The sequence below is a fragment of the Microtus oregoni genome, unplaced genomic scaffold, assembly GCF_018167655.1.
Source record: "Microtus oregoni isolate MIOR12 unplaced genomic scaffold, Mior012 000017F_ref0000208, whole genome shotgun sequence".
Taxonomy (NCBI): Eukaryota; Metazoa; Chordata; class Mammalia; order Rodentia; family Cricetidae; genus Microtus; species Microtus oregoni.
Genome location: NW_024543076.1, coordinates 5,393,744 through 5,412,118, shown reverse-complemented (window position 1 = coordinate 5,412,118; position 18,375 = coordinate 5,393,744). Strand labels below are relative to the sequence as shown.

Below are 18,375 nucleotides of genomic sequence, written 5' to 3'. Positions count from 1 at the left end.
CAGTTTCTAGGCCTGGATTAAGCTATTTATTATCAATCTCTTCCATCTTTGCCAGCTCTTAGATGAAAAACGATATTTGCTATCAATTCTTTTAAATTTTTTAGTGAAATTAATCATCTTTTTGTTAATTAGGCTTTTGCATTTAAAAAAACTGTGTTAATGATTTTTGCCCAATTTTCTATTTGATTTTTCATTTATTTATTTATGAAGTAATTTATAACATAGCAAATATAAAATTATGCTTCAGCGCCCATCTTTGCTCACATCTACTCCCTTATAGGGAACTACTATGGTTAGTTTCTCATGTACTCATTAGTACCTTTTGTGTACATAAAGGAAATATGAATATATTCTCTTTTCTATATTTTTACACTCTCTAAACCTTAATACTTTCAGAGTCCTAATTTCATAATAGCTTTTCTACTTTTCTTTTTTCAGTCATATAGAGTTTTCTCTTTAGATTTGGCTTAAAATAACCCTTTGGGTAATTTTCAGTCTTAGTCACAAACAATGTTTTTATTTTCCTTGGTTTGGCTTAGCTTTTGAAAGAAAGTCTTGCTATGTAATCCAGGCTGGCCTTGAACTCAAAATCCTCCTCCCTCAGCCTACCAGGTGCTAGAATTACAGGCATGTGTACCACATCCTCTTCAAACAGTGCTCTTACATGCTGTTCCTACATCTATAGCTACACACACACGCACAATCATGTGTACATTTAACTCTAAGTATATGAAAAATACATAACCATATATGCTTGTGGTTCCTGCAGGATATCAATTTATGGCTTCTGAATTAGAGGTTCTGGATACTAACCATGCTTACAGTGTGGCACTGGGAGCAGACTTTCCCTTTCTCTGTATGGAAAACAAAGCAGTGAGATACAGGAAAACAAGCTGTGGATATCAGATGACCTAAGTTTGATTCTAACTGTGCCCCTTACTCACCTTGAGACATTGTACAGGTGTTTAATTTCTCTGATATTTAGTTCATTCATCTATAAATGAATATGGCATCATTCACCATATATGATGGATATGAGAGTTAAATACAATTACACAAATGTTAGTTTTCTTTCTCTCTAGCTGTTATCCTGTCTCATTTACTTCTGTACCCATAGTTCTTGCTAAATGTTTACTATATAGTCTACATTCAATAATTGTATCCTGAATATTGAGGGAACAAACAGGTCAGCCAATTTTGAACTCACTTTCTGGTTCTTCTACTTGTGTTTGCCTTTTGTTGTTATTGTTGTTTGTATTTTACCTACAGGACAATTCCATCAAGACCTCAAAATATAATTTTTTTAACTTCCTGCCCATAAACCTGTTTGAACAATTTCAGAGACTCGCAAATGCTTATTTCCTTATTTTGCTGTTCCTACAGGTATGGCCTGCTAAAACATTTTCCAGTGTTTTCCTTTCTTCTCTGGGGGTCAGGCTGTATAATCAGTACCTAGACTGGAAGATAGCCTCTTTATTTTGACATTGACAAATGGATGGCTGTTCCCTATTGTAGCAGAAGTCAGGAGTCATCAGTGTGAGGCAAGTCTCTGTATGAAGGAGACAACCTCTGGAGTCCCATGGAGAGGGAGCTCCTTCATCATGACTGTATAGCCACAGTTCAGCTTGCTCATAAGAAACCAGAGTCTTTACCCAAGCTCTGGCTACAGTCCTGTTCCTCTATCTCATTCCAACCTCTGTGATAGGAAGTTGACACTTACCAAGGGAGAAGAATGGTACAGAATGTAAGAGAGCCAGCACAGGGAAAGGAATCCATGTAGGGTAGCCCCATGCTGAGAGAAGGGGACAGATCATCTTACCCTCCCTTGTACTGAAAATGTGGGTGAGTGCATAGTTTTCCCATGCCCACTGTTTTCAGGTTATTTTAGTTTTATGTATATGTATAGGTATTTGCCTACATGTATGTTCATGTATGCATGCCTGGTACACACAGAAGGGGGCATCAGAAACCCTAGAATTGGAATTATAGATGGATGGTGCTGGGAGTTGAACCTGAGTCCTCTAGAAGAGCATCCGGTACTTTTGACCAGAGAGCCATCTCCCTAGCCTTGCCATGTAAACTCTAAACACTCTACCTTCCAATACCCTCCCTTCATTATTGGAGAAGAATGACTCTCTGCCATTAGGACTAAGGCAGAGACATTCACAACATGGAAATGGCAACTTGCATCCCTTTCTTCCTCTTTTGGGAAGTGTTTACTGGATTTGGGGATGCAGGGAGGTTAGAATGGTGAAGACAAGCTATGACCTTTGGGTCTATAGTAATAAACCCAGAGAGGTGACAATGATGGTGGTGGCAAGAAATTTGGGGGAGTATGTTATTCTTAAGGATTCTGACCTAAGATCCCTCTATTTTCTTCTCAAAGTTGATTCCTCAGATCTCCTCCCTGGCATGGTATACAACTGTGATACCCCTGGTCGTGGTGCTAGCCATAACAGGAGTGAAAGATGCCATCGATGATGTGGTGAAGTAGCTTCTGGGCTTCCTTCACTAGACCTAGGAATTGGGCTGTGGGCCGAAAGACTTCCCAGAGCTTTCCTCGTGCCGAGAGCGTTTCCTCGTGCCGAGAGCATTTCCTCGTGCCGAGAAATGCTAAATAGAAATATGTTTCTCATACTTGTTCCCTTATCTATCCCAGATAGATGTCCACAAGCCCGTGACTCTGCTTGGTCTCTGCTTGGCCAGAAAGGGGCAGTGCAAGGCTTTTCTCTGCTCCACCACTTTTAGCCCTTCTCAGTAGCCCCACCCTTGGCCCCTTTAGCTTTGTCTGGCTTTGCTGCCATCTTTCTTCATCTGGCTCTCCTCCCACTTCATATCCCCTCCCCCTTTCCTTCTGTCCGTTCCTTCTTTTTCCTGCTCCTCCTTTCTTCTCTCCCTCCACATTCCCCTTCTCTCCAGTATTCTTTTTTTTTTTTCTTTCCAAATGCTACTTGTATTTGACATACACAGCTAGGAGATCTTTGGTTTTAGAATGCCCTATGGTGTGATCAAAGACCCCCTCTTTTCCTGGCCTTGGAAAGATAAACTGACCTGGGGGTAGGTTGGGAAGCTGTCCTTGTAGTGTCTTCAAAGAGGACTGATTTTTGTCAAGACAGATTATGGACCGAAGTTTAAGAGTATGGCATTTCCTACTTTTTTAACTTTGTAAAATACAGGCTTAGCACGTGTAGTGCTAAATTTTAACCACAACCCAGATAAACAAACTGAGCTATATAAACTCATTTTATCTCAGAACCACATACATACCCCTGGTACCGTCTCATTCTAGTAAGAACTGAAAACTCAACATGCCAACATAGAGCAGTCCAGCTCCGTCTGGTTCAGAACTCAGTCTCTTTAGAATAAATGTTAAGGGAACCTTGGATTGTGGAAAACTGAGTGTTCTGCCTGCCCCTTCCTAGCCCTGTCCTTCTGCAGGGAAGGACTCGCCTTGGAAGGGAGTGGTTCCTGTGAGTCCTGTCACTGGGGCATGTGCTGTATTTGTTTTCCTGCTACCTGCTGGTCTGACTATTGGCCTCTCCACTCCCCACATCTGCTGAAGATGGTTCTTTGTGCAGCTCATGGGATTCCCTAGTACTGTCAGGCATGTGCCTGTCCTCTTAGCTTTTGACAGAGTTATTTGTTTTCAAGCTCCTAGACTTTAGGATTATTTTTTTAATATTTGGCACAAAGATTGTGTGTTGCTGGTGACTTTTCTCTTTCCTGCCTTGTTCCTGCAGCTGCTTATAAAATAATCACTAAGAGACTTAATATTAATTATGATTGTTTGGCCGATGGCTCAGGCTTCTTATTGGCTATATCTACATATAAATTAACCCATTTCTAATAATCTGTGTATTGCCACATACCCTGTGGCTTACCAGAAATACTCTGGTATCTTACTCCTCCGGAGGCTGTTGTCATCTTCCTGACTCTGCCTTCTTTCTCGCTGTCTCCCTGCTTAGATTTCCTGCCTCACTATCTGCTGCTCTGTCATAGGCCAAAGAAGCTTCTTTATTAGCCAATGGTAATAAAACATATTCGCAATGTATGGAGGAGCATCCCACATCAATTGTGTCTCTTTCTTTTCCCTGGGTTCTTTTTATACTTTCCTTCCAAGCTTCCATGGAGCCTAGTCTTAATGGCAGGAGGGCTTTGGCATATGGGAGAGGGTAATCACATACAAGAACCACATTTCCAAACTTTTAAATTGTACATGCAGTTTTCTATATGTCTATTTCTTGAACATTCTCTGTGTGGTTTTAGAAACGACATCAGAGTGACAAGCAAGTCAACAACCGCTCTGTTTTGATGCTGGTGGATGGCAGGTATGTTCTCTTAGGAAAGCCGGTTAGGTAGGGCCAGTCCAGGGAGAGGTCAGCATTGCTAAAATGTGATGCAGTCGGTACTTTAGGACAGTAAAAAGAGCCTTGTGTTAAACTTTAAAAGAATTTGTTTCTATTTAATTGAATTTTTTTTGAGATGCTGCTGATCAAATCCAAGACTTCCGGTGTGCTAGGAAAGTGCTCTAAGAATTCACCTATAGATGTGGTCTAGCATACCCTGAACCTGTCGTATTAATATAGAGGTGGTCTAGCATACCCTGAACCTGCCGTATTAATATAGATATGGTCTAGCATACCCTGAACCTGCCGTATTAATTGAGATGCCTCTGGGCTTCGTTTCTATAAAATAGAATTAATATTCTCTGTCTTAGAAGATGCCTGAGAAACAAAAAGGAAATAATATATCAAAGGAATTGACAAGCCACAGCATGAAATTAATATGCTGGCAATTGTGATCAGAGTGATTGGCCTCTAGACATTTGCCTTTAGGACATAAAGGCCTCCAGCATGGTTCGCTGGTGAGTCCACTGTAGCTGTTGGGTGGTCAGTGCGGTCTGACAGACCACAGACAGTGCCTGTGCCGACTCCACGGCTGTACTATTTGGCGGTAAGACTGGAATGAGGCAGACATGTTCCTACAAAAGGAAAAGTGTAAAAGCCTGTTCGAAGAGGTATGGCAAGCTACATAGAGTCACATCTGACAAACGGGATTAAGATACACCTTCCAGGGGTGACATCTGTACCAGGTGTTAAAGACCAGTGCGAGCAGAACACGAGGAGAGAAAACACAAACCCAACGGAGTCAAGATTGAAGCCCAGCCTTTCTTTCTCACTGTGGCTTTGCTGAGTTCTAAACACCTGTAGCTTTGTCAAGTCACAGTTATCCAAGCTTTGGGGCTCTGACCCATCTGTTATTGTGTTGCTCATTTTAATCAGAGTGGATTGTTTCCTCCATGATTCAAATGGCGGAAAGTTCTGGAAATATCAAATAGGTGATTTACTATATTAAAAAAAAAGGTAAAGGAATGACATGGCTTTAAAAAGACAGACCTGGGTGTATTAGAAACTGACCAAGCTGGCGAATTACTGACCAAATAAATTTAGTCAGATGAACTCCTTCAAATAGCTCAAAGAATTTAGGCTGTGCAAGATTTTTAGAGAAGAATTTGTCACAGAGACAGTTTAGGAGTTATCCAGAGGCCCTGGTTAAACTTTGTAACCAGTCAGTGTCTACTTAGTTTAGAACATACAGGGAAAGCTCATCATGGAATAGCTTCTTTCAAGAAAGCAACTAGAAGGAAAGCTTGAAGATGTGGATCCGTGGCCCGTGGCCCATGGTCCGTGGCCAGTGCACGCGAGGCAGCCTCTGGCTAGCAAGTTGTGACTTTTGTTTTGTTGGTTTGGGGTGTTTTTGTTTTTTTCAGACAGGGTTTCACTCCATAGTAATCTGTTCTAGAATTCACTCTGTAACCCAGACTTTCTCCAGTCCATGGCAATCCTCCTGCCTCAGCCTCCCAAGTGCTGGGATTACAGGTGTGAGCCACCACTCCCTGCTCTTTTGCCACAGCCCAACAAATGAACTGACTTTACAATGAGTGGCTTATTTTAGGCTATCTTTTCACTAATGGTGTTGTCCTTTGAAGATATCGACTTTAGGAGAGGCTCTTAGTCCCAGTCCACAGCCTCCCATGATCATAAATCTTTTCTTGCCATGTTAGAGGGAGAAACTGAAACTCGGGGTAAGAGATTATTAAAATGACAATCACTCCCCTGTCCAGAGCAAGAGCAACATCAGAGCATGCTTACTGTCCTGGATGTCACCCTTCTGCTTCCTGGCTCTTTTACTTCAAGGACAGTCTTGCTTTTAAAAGAGTGCTGGCTTTGTCTTATCTAGTGTTTCTAATATTTCCAGTGTGAAAGGTACAGGATGTTAAAGAACTCTGGGAGGTACCATTCAGTGGGGCTGTCTTCCTCTCTGTCTAATCTGGGCTCCATTTTTATTAAAATATCCAGGAATACATTTGTAATAGTTTGACAGCTCCTTATAAAATAAAATATAAACTTCAAAGTCTCCAATAGAAGGGGGAATCTTATAAACCTGCTTTTCCTTCCTGTCTCTTTGGTGAAAATCCTACCTAGAGAACCCCTGAAAGTAAATGTCAAACCAAGATAAAATTTTCATTTGTCTTTTTCCACAGCTATTGTTACTCTTCAGTGCTACCAGAAAATCCTTAAAACAAAGAGTGAATTTATAGTAAATTATTTTTCAATAAAATAAGCAAACAGGTGGTCTTTCCGGGAATAGCTATGTGTTCATGAGTCTGGTAAAACAGGGTTGTGTATGAGAAGCCTGCACTGAGAAATGAACTGGAGAATGACTGTGCCTTCTCTTCCCCTGATTCTTCAAAGGGGCTGGCCATGTTTCCACAGTGTGCGTGTATGCATACATCTAAGCCCTTTACCAGAGAGGAGGTGACTTAGGAATCCTATTGGGAAACTGGAGAGAGAGAGAGAGAGAGAGAGAGAGAGAGAGAGAGAGAGAGAGAGAATTGTTGCTGAATCTGCTCATACTGTCAGGCTCCCTTTTCTAGGAAATGAGGATTTGAAGGGTCAAAGGTGACCCAATGAGAGAACAAAATAAAATTAGTGAAGCCACATGGCAGAACACGTTTTAGCTGTTTAATAATAGAACGAGCCGCATCTATACATGTCCTCTATGGGGTGTCATTGAGTGAAAAGTGAAGAATTTACTGTTTAACTTTGTTTTTTGACACAGGGTCTCACACTATAACCCTGGCTGGCCTGGAACTCAATATGTAGACAGGCCCTCAACCCACCCAAATACTCCTGCCTCTGCCTCCCAGGTGCTGGGATTAAAAAATCTTACTCTATAACTTTGAAGTCTATGTCTTGTAGGGGATTCTATGAATTGATTTTCCTAGGAAAGGTTTTTTTTTCCTATTTTTTTCTTTTGATTTTGTTTTTGTTGTTGGGTTTTTTGGGGGGTTGTTTGTTTTTGTTTGTTTGTTTTTCAAGACAGAGTTTCTCTGTGTGTAGCTCTGGCTGTCCTAGAATTTGCTTTGTAGACCAGGCTAGCCTTGAACTCACAGAGCTCCACCTGCCTCTGCCTACCGAGTGCTGGGATTAAAGGTACGCGCCACTACCACCTGGCTTCTAGGAAAGTTTTAAAAATATAGTGGCTATCTCTGAAGAACAAAACTAAATACTGGGGAAAGAGACTTGTCAAAAGAAACAGAGCTTGTTCTTGACTGCCCAGAGGATGCAACCAAAACCAGTTGGCCCTCCCAAGATATATCTTCATCCATCTTGGCGTTTTCTGTTTTCTTTGCTTTGTTTTGTCTCGTTGTCAAAGCAGAAGGTTGGGGGAACTCACAAGGCCCATTTTCTTACAGGGTTGAGGAGCGCAAATGGATGAATGTTCAAGTGGGAGACATAATAAAGCTACAAAATAATCACCCTGTTACCGTGAGTATCTCCTCTCTCCATGAAATGAGATCAGGGAGCCCTGTAGCATTGTTGCCTCCGCCCCTCTAGGCGATCTCCAGCTGCCTCGCTTTGCAATGAAGTCACTAGCTCCTCTGCCAAGAAGCTTGTTGTCCATCTCTCATCATAGCTTCAGGTGGAATGGAGCAGCTTTGAGAGAAGGGCATAGTAGCAGCAATGGGCCACAGATAATGAGAGCAGCCGAGTCCGCAAAGTTCTTAGAGTGGACATCTATCCCTGAGGGGCTGATTTCCATCACACTGTAAGGCTAGGGGCCAGCCTCCTGTGCCTCTTCTCTGGCTTTTCTGATTACAGGCAGATGTACTGTTACTTTCTAGCAGTGAGCCGTATGGTCTGACATACATTGAAACAGCAGACCTGGATGGGTAAGTGTTTTCTCCTGATATTGCATTAAGAAAATTTAGCCACTTAGGGGGCAAATATGATGGAGGGAGCTAATTTTATTCTCAGTTGAAAGTAGTAGCCTCAAAAACTCTTGGGTCAGACCATAGAGTTCATGCATGACTGCATTCCTCAAAAGTCCCCTACACTGTCAATGTTATGACTCTAATAGCTTTAGAATGAAGTTAGTGAAGATCGAATGAGTTAGTGTCTAAAGTTCTATTCTACTGTACTGACCCTGTAATGCCAAGTGGGTTTTAATGAGGAATTAAAAGCAAGTATTTATTAAGTACTTCCTGTGTGACTGTATGATAATAAAGACATGGAATAAAGTTAGATTTCAACGGCAAAAAAAAAAAGAAAAGAAAAGAAAAGACAAAAAAACCAAAAAACTCTTGGGTCTATAGAATAGTTCCTCCATTTTATTGTGCCTGGCTCTGTGGAGTACCCACCAATGTCTTTTATTTCATTTGACATTCTTAGCTGTTGGACTGGCAGAAGCTATGTTCTGCTAAGTCAATAGCTTCTAAGAGGCTTTTAATTATGTTCTCAAGTGTTAGCTGATGCAGAGTGGGGAGAGACTGTTCCAGAAGCTAAAACTAGCTCAAGATAAATTAACTAGCCCCAGAACCTACAAAATACCAATCTCTCCACGGCAATGAAATTCCATTTGTTCTATAAGTCTCTGCAGACACAGAAACTCCTTCCAGAAATTTTTTTGTTCACAGCCAGACATAGCTTCCATTCTGGAGTTTTCATTCACAGTGCAAAATGGTGAAAGTGGTAGCAACACATTTAAAGAGCTTCCCTTGTGCCAGACCTTAGGGTTGGAGATGCTGCTGCTCAATCGGATGAATTAAATGCAATGGGTTTATTTGGGCCCGAGGGTAGCAGGGGCCAGGTGTCAGCACTGAATCACCAAAGGCAAAATGATAGCAGTTACTGAAATGGGCAAGAGAAGCAAAGAAATCTCTACAGTAGCCTGACCCATAATGGGCAGCACAGGCAAAGTGATTTTTATGGTGATAAGACTCATATGAACTCATGGTACAAGATAATCAAATCATGGTGATTCTAGGCATGAAAGACAAGGAGCCTATTGCATTTTTGTTTGATCTGTATAAGCAGAAAAAAATCTTAAACAAATGAAAAAAAGACTACATTCAATTATGGCAAGAAAAAATCTCAGCCAATGAACTAATTTCCAGACTTGAGCCAGTTTGCAGACCCAGAACAAAGTGGCTATGATGGCAGAGATGGAGGTTCTGCACGGGCTTGACAACATGGACTTCTGCTCTCCAGGCTGACCTGCCTACAACTGTTGCTGAGTGCCAGATCTGCCAACACAAAGCCCCAGATAGGGCGCCCTTCCCCAGGGTGACCAGTCAGCTACCTGGTGGCAGGTTGACTATGTTGGACCACTTCCCTCTGTGGAAAGGACAATGCTTTGACCTTACTAGAGTAGATCTTTTTTTTTTAATATTTATTTATTTATTATGTATACAATTTTCTGTCTGTGTGTATGCCTGAAGGCCAGAAGAGGGCGCCAGACCTCTTTACAGATGGTTGTGAGCCACCATGTGGTTGCTGGGAATCGAACTCGGGTCCTTTGGAAGAACAGGCAATGCTCTTAACCACTGAGCCATCTCTCCAGCCCCACTAGAGTAGATCTTATTCTGGTTATGGATTTGCCTTTCCTGCATGTAATGCTTCTGCCAAAACCACTATCCTTGGATTTACAGGATGCCTTATCCACCATCATGGTATTGCTTCTGACCAAGGAACTCACTTCACAGCCAGAGAAGTGTGACAGTGGTCCACGTTCATGGAATCCACTGCCTTTCTCATGTTCCCACCATCATAAGCAGCTGGCCTGTTAGAGATGGATGGACTTTTGAAGACACAGCACCAATTAAGTGGCAGCAGCATGGAGAGCTGGGGCAGGGCTCTCCAGAAGGCAGTATATTCTTTGAGTCAGTGTCCAGTATATGGTATGAGTTCTTCCTGAGTCAGGATTTGTGGGTTCAGAAGTCAGTGCTAGAAAGGGGAGCATTTCTAACCCCACTAGAACATTTTTGCTTCCTGTTCTCATGACCTTCAGTTTTGCCAGCCTAAATGTTTGGTTCCAGAATGGGGAGCACTCCTGCCAGGAGCCACAACAAACATTCCATTGAACTGAAAGCTCAGATTTCTCCCTGGTCACTCTGAGCTTCTGATGCCCTTAAGCCAACAGGTTAAGATAAAGGAACAACAGTGTCAGGAGGGGTGATCGACCAGAATACCAAGGGGAAATTGGATTGCTTCTCCACATGGAGGTAAGGAAGATTATGCCTGGAGTGCAGGAGATTTTTTAGGGTGTCTCTTGGTCCTGCCATGTCCTGTGATTGAAGTTAATGGGAACTACAATAACCTAACACAGAAAGGATGACAAAGAGCACAGACCCATCAGGAAAAGAGACTACCTGCTGAGTTCTTGCTGTTGGAGAACCCAGAATGGGTAGTAGAGGAAGGGAGCTGTGAACACCAGCTAAGGCTATTTAGCCAGTTACAGAAATGAGGACTACAATCGACATGAGTTAAGAATGTAATTATATAGATATTTGTGTTTTCTTTCCTTAATTTCTTTATCATGCAATATAACATCAATTGAGAGAATATCAGTGATTATCATAATTAAGTTTTGAGATACTTAAAGAATACTCAAGGGATATTGCCACCTATTCTAAAATCTATAATGTGTTTGCAGCTGTATGTGGAAGAATTATGTAATGTTGGATATAATTGTGACCTGTCTCAGCATATATGCACTAGCTGTTGTAGGTGAGATAGCTGTATTGTGTTAGGCATAATTATAAATTGGTTAACGTTTTCATTCGTAAATGAAATATGTCGTGAGAAGGCATGATTGTGTGACATGTTTGACAAGGGGTGGATGGACTTGTCATGGCTAGTCTTGGCTGTCAACTTGACTACATCGAGAATTAACTATAACCCAAGCAGCTGGATACACCGGTGAGGCATTTTTCTTAACGAAATTTTTTTGAAGTGTGAAGACCTACCTTTAATCCAGATCTTTTGAGGTGGGAAGATCCACCTTTAATCTGAGCCACACCTGGTGGCCGCCTACATAAAGGACATGGAAGAAGGAACTGGTCACCCTTTTCCTGCTTACCCTCATTCTCAATTCACTAGTATTCGCGCCCACTTATTTGGGATTCCAGTGTATACTGAAGATCAACTAACCCAGTCAGCCTCCTGCTCTTGACTCTTGGAAACAGCCATTATTGGGCTAGCTGAGCTATAGTCTGTAGGCCACTCTAATAAATTGGCTTCACACATATATATGTGTATATACATATATGTATGTATATATATATATATCTGCCAGTTCTAGTCCTCTAAAGAGCCCTGACTAATCCCCAAAACCAAAAGTTTTTGAAGTCTATAGTTGTTACTATCTCTGTGCATTCTTGTATCCAAAAATGGTTAACTGTGATCTTTTCATGGACCCTGTAAATATTTTTGAACCCAGAACTATGTTTCCTCCAAGGTATGAGCAAGTTCTCACCAGAACCTGCTCCATCTTCCTGAAAGGAACAGATGCTTGCCACTCCCTAACATTCCTAACTGCTACTTCTAGTGTTGGTTAAAGTAGTGGCGGTATGTTGTGCAGGGTCTGAGGGGCGGGTTCCTCACAGTTACCGCTCCTCCATACTGCCATGAGAACCAGGTGTAACTAGTGTGAGGCACTCACTGCAAACCCCTAGCCTGTATTCTGCTGGCAACATTTATTTTCTAAAAACCCAGCGAAGTAGCACAAGCTGGTCCTGTGCTATTGTTGTGTTTATGTCTCATGCATTTGATGAACCTTTACTCTAGTGAAACCAACCTGAAAGTGAAGCAGGCCATTTCAGTTACCTGTGAGATGGAGGATAACCTGAAGCTGCTGTCTGCCTTTGATGGTGAGTCAGGAAATGAGTGGGCTGCCCACCCAAACGTTCATCACCAGAGGACTAAATAAAGAACGGTACATCCATGCAGGAATTCTATACAGCTCATTTTAAACAATATGCAAGGTGATAGATAGTCCTTGACATGGAAGAAAACTTACACAACATAATAGGAGAAACATATAGATTACAAAAGCCAGCATGTACACATAATTATGTACACATAATGTTAAACATATTTGGGGTGGGACTGGAGAGATGACTCAGCCCTTCCAGAAGTCCTAAGTTCAATTCCCCACAACCACACAGTGTCTCACAACCATCCATAATGAGATCTGGTGCCCTCTTCTAGCCTGAAGGCATACATGCAGGCAGAACACTGTATGCATAATAAATAAACCTTAAAACCAAACAAACAAAAGATGCGTTGGGGAAACATGCGCAGACTAGAAAGCTTACAGGATGTAATTCAAAGGCTACTAGCCTTTTCTCTAAACAATAAGTAGACTGCAATGTTTTCCAAAAGCCTTTAATCCCAGCCCTCTGGAGACAGAGGCCAACAATCTCTGAGTTTAGAGCCAGCCTGGTCTACATAATGAGTTCCAGGCTAGCCAGGGATGTGTAGTAGGTCCTGTCTCAAAAACGTTTCTTGGTCATTTTAGCATGTTATAAATATTTACAAAGGAGATCCAGCAAGATGGCTCAGAGAATAAAGGCACCTGCTCCCAAGCCTGGACCCAGATGGTGGAAGGAGAGAGCGGCTCTCACATGCTGTCCTCTGGTCTCCACACACGCACCATTGCATACGTCCCCCCTCTTACGTGCAAAGTAAATAAATGAAGCCAGTAAACATTTAAAAATATTTACAAAGGATATGTTTATTAATCAGGAAGAAGTCAACTATTTCTATTTTGAGAAAAAGTAGTGGTTCCCTTTAGAGTAATATTTTCATTTCTTCAGCTTCACTGATACTGACTAACCTGGCAGTACTAATATTGATTAGTACCCTGTGGTGATTTCTCTCGATGCTCTATAGCAATACGGAATTGTTGTTTTGTTTGGGTTAGTGCCCTGAAATATTTTTGTGCTTTCTAAAGGAATTGAGTGCAGGAGGGGGAGTAGCTGAGAAAAAATGAATAAAAAAAATATGTTGTTGTGTTACATGTTGTATGTTGTTTCCTGCTTTTCTGCTGAGCATTCCACCAAGGTTACAGAGCTAGCACCCTTCCTACTTTCCTTATCTGCAGGAGAAGTTCGGTGTGAGCCCCCCAATAACAAGCTGGACAAGTTTTCTGGAATCCTGACCTATCTGGGGTACACCTACTTCCTGGACCATGACAGGCTTCTGCTCCGGGGCTGCATCATCAGGAACACAGACTGGTGTTACGGTTTGGTGATTTATACTGGTATGCTTCCTGCAGCTAGAGCCAGACCCCACCCGTTAGAGCCTGCTCACCACCCAGTTATGATTCGGATATAATATTCAAACATGTTGATAGAAGAGTAGCTTAGTGCTGGGTTGATGCTAGGCTCACAAGTGCCTGGAGAAGAAGTTGAGGGGGAAAGTGACTTTGTTCCAGGCAATGTGCTTTAAACATATCAGCTTCTTCTTTCTTAGAGAACGGCTTTGTGTTTCAACACCATAAGGCATTCATGGGTTTTCCCAACCATACATATAGAGGGTGTTCATATAGAGAAAGTACAACAGAATTAGCATGTGAACGTAAGATTACACAGAGATTACGCTCATAAAAAGGGAATATAGACAGTGCTCATTATGCAAAATAATAGAAAATATATCATGGAGACTTCATAGGAGGGAAAAGCACCACGTTACTGACCCTTATTGAGACGTCATTTAGAATCACGACCCAAAATCTGTAGTGAGAGATTTTCTTGGCTCATGGCATGGCTGGGAAAGAGCTCTGCTGCACTCTGCACTTTCAGTGGCAACAGACACTGATAGCTTTGTTTCTTTTCTATCCCCGTGATAAACTATCTTAGGTTAACTCTTTAGGACAAAAGACTTAATTTTTGCTCAGTTTCCTAGGTGTTAGTCCATGGTTGCTTGACCCTATAGCATGGGACTGTAGCAAGGCCATATGTCACAGTGAGAACACATGCTGGACACAGCTGCTCATGTCCTGCTAGTGGAGATGCAGAGGAACGCTAGGAAGGGCCTTCAGGACCATGCCCCTAATAATCTTCCCTTCAAGTTTCTACTACCTCAATAGCGCCATCTGTTGGATACCAAGCTTTCAACAAATGAGCTCTTGGGACATAATTGAAATGTAGGCTTTAACACAGCCATAACCACAGTAGGAAGAATCAAGAAAGATTTAGCGTAGAGAATATTAATAAACTTGGATTTCTGGAGGTCTTTTCTACAGCATCCACTCTTAAACATGAGACTTAGTTCTCCTTCTGTGGAAAATAAGACAAATACCTTCTGGAGAAGATGAAGAATCCAAGGAAGCCCTAGTAGAACTTGTTTTTGGTTCTTGATGTGGAATGGCAACTTCTAAGCTGCTCAGTTTCCACCTCAAATGATGTAAAGTAGACTTCCTTCCTTCACTGCATCAGCAGCTACGCACACATAGGAAAACCGCTCCTAGATAGTCCAGTTGTTCAGCGGCAGGTTTTCCCCCAAAGCCATAGTAACAATAGTGATGCACTTTGGGGAGCTCTGTGCAGGGTCTCGTGGTGCAGACCTAGTCCTAGGCACTCAGTGCAGACCTGCGTCACTGTTGTGTGTACGGTGCTGCCACCACCTCTACCTCCCTCTTGAAAGCCAGTCTTTCTGCAGTTCTTGGGAGATGTGATCCCTCCACTGCCTCGAACTCTCAAAGACCCAAACCTGTGGAGGATAGACTGCTGCAGCTCATGCTCTGTGTTCCCAGTGTTTGCCCACAAACCAGAAAACCCAGCTACCCCACATGAGCACATCTGTGGCACCCCTGCATTAGTGACACATTTGGCCACTGGTCAGAGGCCAAAAGGCTAGAGAAATCACTACTTACACTTCCTTCCTAAACCCCCTTATGAATATTTTCTCTCACACTGCTACCAATGTCTCTGACCAGTAGTTTGCAAGTCAGGTCCATGCCATTCAAGGCTCCTTTGCTCACTGTCTGTGAGGAAAAGGAACATGGCATCTATGTTTCTCAGCCACAGAGAAGTCTCAGCTCCCAAGCCTCTGCTCCAGAAAGAAATCGCTGTCATCACCACTTCCTTTCTTCTGTTCTCAGGAACTTTGAATGTAGCCTGACTCAGCAGTGGGTTTCCTCAAAAGAAAGCAGAGCATCTCCTATCAGAAAATTCCCTCCCTTAGCTAAATAAGCCAGGTGGGGACAAGGACACCCAGGTGACTCCTGTTCTGACTTAGGGAGAATCCAGATGGGAGGTGCTGGTAAGAGAGGAGTCAGTGTGGGACACTCAGTAAGGAAACACGGTCCTTTCTGTGTATCGCTGATTGGATTTACATAAGAGCTTAGAATAAGTGAACATAAAAGCATACGTCAAGACGATTTGAAGCTCTGAGTATATTCAGTGATTCTAAGATATGGAATTCTCCCTGTTTTGCTTAGGGCCAGACACCAAATTAATGCAGAACAGCGGAAGGTCCACCTTCAAACGAACACACATAGACCACCTCATGAATGTCCTTGTGGTCTGGGTGAGTGAAACACTTTCCCCTGTATCTTTGCATAGACATATGTCCACAGCAGTAGCTGGCACTTCCAAATCAGAATATAGTTGTTTGAAGTCATGAGAAGTTTAATGACCCCACAAGCTAAAGTGTGAGCCAGGAAAGAACAGACTCAATGTACAGTATGATCTAGGTTATGCCTTCTATTCAATATACAGTATGATCTAGGTTATGCCTTCTATTCAATGTACAGTATGATCTAGGTTATGCCTTCTATTCAATGTACAGTATGATCTAGGTTATGCCTTCTATTCAATGTACAGTATGATCTAGGTTATACCTTCTATTCAATGTACAGTATGATCTAGGTTATACCTTCTATTCAATGTACAGTATGATCTAGGTTATGCCTTCTATTCAATGTACAGTATGATCTAGGTTATGCCTTCTATTCAATGTACAGTATGATCTAGGTTATGCCTTCTATTCAAGATAATGACAATTGAGGAACTGTTGCTTTTGGTAATGGGACCAGAGTGAATCTAGGACCCTACTTTAGAAGTAAAGATGCTTTCTCATGTCAGTTTTGATCATTACTTTACTAACCTATCACATAGACTAATGGTACACCTTATTTAAACTGGACGTTTTAAAGCCGTATTCCTCAAAGGAGTCTTAAGGCTGCTGCAGAGGCAGGAGAAGATCTGGTAGCGTTTGCTCTGGCCTTACCTGAGTTCCTGCTTGAAGTAGAGCAACTTCTCATTATGCTGTTTTATAACATTTCAATTGGAAGAATAGGGCTTCTTCTGCAAAAAAAAAATAAATAAATAAATCACTAATAAAGAGATCATGAGAAAAGGAAATGTACCACATTTTCCTTATTCATTCTTCGATCGAGGGGCATTTAGGTTGTTTCCAGGTTCTGGTTATGACAAACAATGCTGCTATGAATATAGTTGAGCACATGTCCTTGTGGCACGATTGAGCATCCTTTGGATATATACATAAAAGTGGTATTGCTGCGTCTTGAGAAAGGTTGTTTCCTAATTTTCTGAGAAACTGCCATACTGACATCCAAAGGGGTTGTACCAGCTTGCATTCCCACCAGCAATGCAGAAGTGTTCCCTTTACCCCACAACCTCTCCAGCATACGTTGTCATCAGTGTTTTTGATCTTGACCATTCTTATAGGTATAAGATGGAATCTCAGAGTTGTTTTGATTTGCATTTCTCTGATGACTAAGAATGTTGAACATTTCCTTAAGTGTCTTTCAGCCATTTTAGATTCCTCTGTTGAGAGTTCTCTGTTTTGTCTGTACTCCATTTTTTTATTGGATTATATGTTCTTTTGGTGTCCAATTTCTTGAGTTCTTTGTATATTTTAGAGATCAGACCTCTGTCTGATGTGGGATTAGTGAAGATCTTTTCCCATCCTGTAGGCTGTTGTTTTGTCTTGTTGACCATGTCCTTTTCTTTACAGAAGCTTTTCAGTTTCAGGAGGTCCCATTTATTAATTGTTTCTCTCAGTGTCTGTGTTGCTGGTGTTATGTTTAGGAAGTGTTCAAGTGTATTTCCCACTTTCTCTTCTATAAGGTTCAGTGTGGCTGGCTTTATGTTGAGGTCTTTGATAAATTTGGACTTGAGTTTGTGCATGGTGATAGATATGGGTCTATTTTCATTCTTCTGCATGTTGTTGTCCAGTTATGCCAGCACCACTTGTTAAATCCTTTCTTTTTTCCATTTAATATTTTTTGCTTCTTTGTAAAAAATCACGTGTTCAAAGATGTGTAGATTGATATCCGGATCTTCTATTCAGTTCCATTGGTCCTCCTGCCTGTTCTTATGCCAATACCAGGCTGTTTTCAGTACTGTAGCTCTGTAGTAGTTTGAAGTCAGGGATTGTGATGCCTCCAGAAGTTCTTTTACAGGGTTGTTTTGGCTATCCTGGTTTTGTTTTGTTTTGGTTTTTTTTTTTTTTTTTTTTTTTTTTGCTTTCCCATATGAAGTGGAGTACTGTTCTTTCAAGGTCTTTAAAGACTTTTGCTGGGATTTTGACAGGCATTGTGTTGAATCTGTAGATTGCTTTTGGTAAGATTGCCATTTTTACTATGTTAATTCTGCCTATCCCAAGAGCATGGGAGATCTTTCCACTTTCTGATGTCTTCTTCAATTTCTTTCTTCAAAGATTTAAAGTTCTTGTAATACAAGTCTTCTACTTGTTTGGTTAGAGTTACTCTGAGATATTTTATGCTATTTGTGGCTATTGTGAAAGGTGTTGATTCTCTGATTTCTTCCTCGACCCTTTTATCATCTGTGTACAGGAGGGCTACTGATTTTTTTGAGTTAATCTTGTATCCTGCTACATTACTGAAAGTGTTTATGAGTTGTAGAAGTTCCTTGGTAGAATTTTTGGGATCGTTTATGTAAACTATCATATCACCAGCAAACAGTGAGAGTTTGACTTCTTCCTTTCCAATTTGTATCCCCTTGATTTCTTTTTGGTGTCTTATTGCTCTAGCTAGGAC

At 41.6% G+C, this 18,375-nt stretch overlaps 1 protein-coding gene across 1 annotated transcript in view; it reads left to right on the top strand.

The window, feature by feature from the left end:
• The window catches only part of LOC121458235 (phospholipid-transporting ATPase FetA), a gene marked incomplete at its 5' end in the record, with an annotated part of 81,098 nt that overhangs the window by 17,540 nt on the left and 45,183 nt on the right, over positions 1-18,375 (top strand). The window contains 8 exons of the mRNA XM_041667340.1: positions 1,270-1,383; positions 2,387-2,485; positions 4,267-4,328; positions 7,760-7,832; positions 8,166-8,236; positions 12,132-12,214; positions 13,450-13,608; positions 15,790-15,878. Of these exons, the coding sequence (XP_041523274.1) occupies positions 1,270-1,383; positions 2,387-2,485; positions 4,267-4,328; positions 7,760-7,832; positions 8,166-8,236; positions 12,132-12,214; positions 13,450-13,608; positions 15,790-15,878 (750 nt within the window). The remainder of the gene's footprint in view (positions 1-1,269; positions 1,384-2,386; positions 2,486-4,266; positions 4,329-7,759; positions 7,833-8,165; positions 8,237-12,131; positions 12,215-13,449; positions 13,609-15,789; positions 15,879-18,375) is intronic.